This window comes from Arachis hypogaea, chromosome 12, assembly GCF_003086295.3.
Source record: "Arachis hypogaea cultivar Tifrunner chromosome 12, arahy.Tifrunner.gnm2.J5K5, whole genome shotgun sequence".
In the NCBI taxonomy this organism is placed as follows: Eukaryota; Viridiplantae; Streptophyta; class Magnoliopsida; order Fabales; family Fabaceae; genus Arachis; species Arachis hypogaea.
This window is the reverse complement of record NC_092047.1, coordinates 12,487,602-12,491,544: the sequence shown is the minus strand read 5'-3', so window position 1 is coordinate 12,491,544 and position 3,943 is coordinate 12,487,602. Positions and strand designations below refer to the sequence as shown.

Genomic DNA, 3,943 nt, shown 5'->3' with positions numbered 1-3,943 from the left:
CTCTGAAGACAAATTCCTTAGCCGGCATAAACTGTCCAGCTAGGATATACGTACACATATTGAAGGACGTGGGTCTTTGGACAATTTCCAAAGTTGTTTTGAATCACTCACACCCCTGCTGTCCAGACCAGACAGAGATGCTCAAATAACATAGGGAGCTAAACATGTTTGTGCGTCGCACCATTGAAACCAACAAGGAAGCCAGAATTAGACCTAGCAAAACTTACCAATCATTTGTAGTAGTAGCCGGCAGTCAACATGAATTAAGTTTTATAGAAAGAGATGTGAAGAATTACATCACACGTGAAGTATGGAATGTGTCCGAACAAGACGACGCCAAAGAATCGGGAAGTACTTATTAAGAATGAAAGAGAAGAACCAAAATTTTTTTTCGAGCTCAACCTCAAAGGTGATCTCTCAATCAAATATGCATTATGGGCCGACGCAAGAAGCAGGGCGGCATGCGAGTATTTTGGAGATGTCGTTTCATTCGACACCACGTACAACATAAACAGGTATTTAGTTCACCCAAATTAAGTCTGTACGTTCATAGTATGTACACAATTCGGTTAAGCAATTTGTGAGAGTGTGCATTGATGCAGGTACAATCTGGTTTTTGATTCTTTTGTGGACGCGAATCACCACGGTCAGTCGACACTTCTCGGATGCGCGCTGATAAAAAATGAGGAAATCCAATCATTCAAATGGCTATTCGAGTGTTGGCTCCGTTGCATGGGAGCCAAGGCACCAAAAGGCATTCTCACTGACCAATGCGCATCAATGCAAAGGACCATTGAGATGTGCATGCCAACAACAATTCACTGCTGGTGCATCTGACACATCATGAAAAAGATCCCAAACAAACTAAACGGCTACAAGCGGCACAAAAAAATCGAACAAGAGATAAGTCATGTCGTTTGGAACTCGTTCACAAAAGATGCATTCGACAGAAACTGAAATGATTTCATCACAAAGTTCAGTCTTGGAGGCAACAAGTGGCTCTCAGGTAACCGAGGTTTTAATTCGAATTATTTTTATGCCTTTACTTTTTGGGTCAAAACATGCACAGATTTTAGTTTAGTGAAGCTATTTACTTCGATTCATTCTGTAGAGCTGTACGAGGATCGGCATATATGGATTCTAGTTTACCTGGATCACCATTTCTGAGTCGGGATGAGAAGCACACAATGGAGTGAGAGCATGCACACATTTTTCAACAAGTTTATTACACGCAACAGCTCCCTGAGGCAATTCGTGAAGCAATACGACAATTGCCTAGCAAGCAAAAAGCAAAGAGAGAGAGAATTTGACGTTGCAGATTTTCACACCGTGATACCGTGCACAACAAAATCAGCAATAGAGGCGCAGTTTCAACACGTGTATACCCACAAGAAGTTCAGGAAAGTTCAAACACAATTCAGAGAAAAGGTGAACTGCATCTCAAGATCAATGCATTCCACCCTAGGTTTCACAACATACGAAGTCGTAGAGAAAGTCTCCAACTCAACATTCAACAAGTTTTTGATCACCTACGATGTAGTATCACGAGAGGTAAAGTGCCAATGCTTGCTATTTGAGTCAAGGGGCATATTGTGCCGCCATTCCCTGAGCATCCTAAGCTTCGAGCGAGTGGATAACGTGGCACCAAAATACATACTGGAGTGCAGGAGCAAGAACATAAAGAGGAGGCACACACATATCGAGCACAGCCAAGACGAGCGTTTATTGGAGCCGAGAAGCAAGAGATTTGACGATTTAGTATTTCGGTTGCACAATATATGCGAATTTACATCAGAGTCCGAGGAGCTGACCGGAATTCTGCACCGGGCATTTGACAATGTCATGGTTGAGATGTAAGAATATTAAGAGAGAAGAAAAGGAAAATGCTTGTTATCCCATGAAAAAGTGACGTTGAGCAATGTGAACGACCTTCAAAGCCCACCACGTGTCTGAATAAGAGGCTGGCCCAAGAATAGGCTTGGATCAAACCTGGAAAAAAAGATCTCTAACGCTAAGAAGAAAAAGAAAACACCAGCTCTAAGCGAGGTAAAATTGATTTGCTTTCGATTAGGAAAACATTCATTTGGGCATTTTGGTAATATACGATTTATTTTCTTTTTTGCAGTTGAAACTTTTAGACGGCGGACCAACGATTCAGCCAAGTTCAAGATTTTACAATGCACCAGGTATGAATTATCTAGGAGAGGATTATACAAATTCTTATTAACATAAATTTCCTTTCACCTATGGACAAATTTCGGTTCACTGATATTATAGGAGGGTTGATTTCTGACTTTTTGTTAGTCTTTATTGAATAGTCACTTTTTTTGTTTTTGATATTAGCTTTTTGTGAAATTCTTTATTCAATAGTCACTTTTTTGTTTAGTAAATAGTCAATTTATTGTGCTATGTCAGAGAGTTCGGGTGTTTCTGAAACTGAATACTGATAGAAACAGTTTTTATAATTAGCTCTCTACTATATTGATTTATGCAACTTTTTGATTCATGCAGTGTAGTAATTTCGGTTCATTGTATTTTTTGGGGTTCGTAATGTCTTGATAAATACCCTGATTCCATTCACTATAAGCCTGGAACAAAATAGCAGCCAGACAGTTCCAACAGATATATAAATTAACATCTTAGACCGACAAGACAAGGAGTTATCCATCTTGAATCAGATATAAATATTAACATTAGATACATATATTGATATTAACATTTACATTAATATTCACATAAATACATTGAAAGAAGCATTGTTTGCTTTTTCAAACAAGTTAAGCAAAATATTGTTAATTATAACCAGTCAATCCTAGTATATCCTATCTACTATCTAAATCTACAGATGAGAATTTCCAATAAGGGCTGGCGAAGGCAACAGATGGTTTCGGGAGTCTTATTGCTTCAAATGCCCGAATCACTTGGTCTCTGATTTTGTTCATTTCGTACAGCAGAATATTTAGACCATATTCGTACCTGAAGCCATCAATCTCTTTCTACATTTCAATCAAAAGGAATTAGTTACATAAGAAATGAACCCAACCAAAATAAGAAATGAAAGAATTGCATTAATTTTGAAACTACTTACTTGTGTCCAAGCTTTATATTGATATCTCTTCCTGCTTTTGATCTTTCGAGGATCAATTGTTTCAAGACATTTCATGATGTATATGCCACAATCATAGCTAAGCAAGAATTGAGTATAGTACGATTAATAGTATACAAAATAAAACACATTAAAAATAGCACTATAGAAGAGAAAGATTTTTACTCTGTATGTTGACCATTCAACATGATATACTCTCCTTCTTCTCCCTCTCCGTCCTCCATTAAGGGTTCTGCCCTAACGTAAACCCTCATCTAGGAAATTATTAATCCCTGAAAGGGACATAAAAAGTGAATAAAAAGAAGCAACAATAATCAACCGAACTCCTTTCATATACTGAATAAAACGTGATAAAAATTCAATCAGCAAGAGAAACATTTTTTTGAATGCAAAAGAACTCAACAGAACACATAACAATAGGTGAATCAAAATCACAACTCCATTTAACCGACCACAAATCATGGGTTCCCAACATAAACATTTGCAAAATGAACATCAGTTAAATCACAAATGACCAGACAAGGAAATCTAATTGGCCAACACTACTAAATCGAACGCAATTTATATGCTGAATAAAACATGATAAACGTTCAATCATCAAGAGAAAACTTTTCTTCATGCAAAAGAACTCAACAGAACACATAACAATCAGGTGAATCAATATGAACATCTTCACTGAACCAAACAGAAATCATGCGCTGAATAAAATGTGATTAATATTCATTCATCAAGAAAAATATTTTCTGCATTAAAAAAGACTCAACTGAACACTTGACAGTCAAATAAATTAATGTGAACAACTCCACTGAACATAACTCAATTCATATTTTGAATAAA

General features: G+C 37.1%; 1 protein-coding gene across 1 annotated transcript; it reads left to right on the top strand.

Moving 5' to 3' along the window:
- Positions 1–315: 315 nt before the first annotated feature.
- Positions 316–1,857, top strand: LOC140176625 (protein FAR-RED IMPAIRED RESPONSE 1-like). Its single transcript, XM_072208157.1, has 3 exons — positions 316–515; positions 603–800; positions 1,239–1,857. Exons 1-3 carry the CDS (start codon positions 316–318, stop codon positions 1,855–1,857), a joined length of 1,017 nt encoding a protein of 338 aa, XP_072064258.1.
- Positions 1,858–3,943: the final 2,086 nt, after the last annotated feature.

What these genes read in the sequence shown, in the direction of transcription:
- LOC140176625 (XM_072208157.1), top strand. Translation starts at nt 316, where the DNA reads ATGTGTCCGAACAAGACGACGCCAAAGAATCGGGAAGTACTTATTAAG. An exon ending in ACCACGTACAACATAAACAG is followed by an intron (nt 516 to 602) that starts GTATTTAGTTCA and finishes GCATTGATGCAG; the next exon opens with GTACAATCTGGTTTTTGATT. An exon ending in ATGCAAAGGACCATTGAGAT is followed by an intron (nt 801 to 1,238) that starts GTGCATGCCAAC and finishes TACACGCAACAG; the next exon opens with CTCCCTGAGGCAATTCGTGA.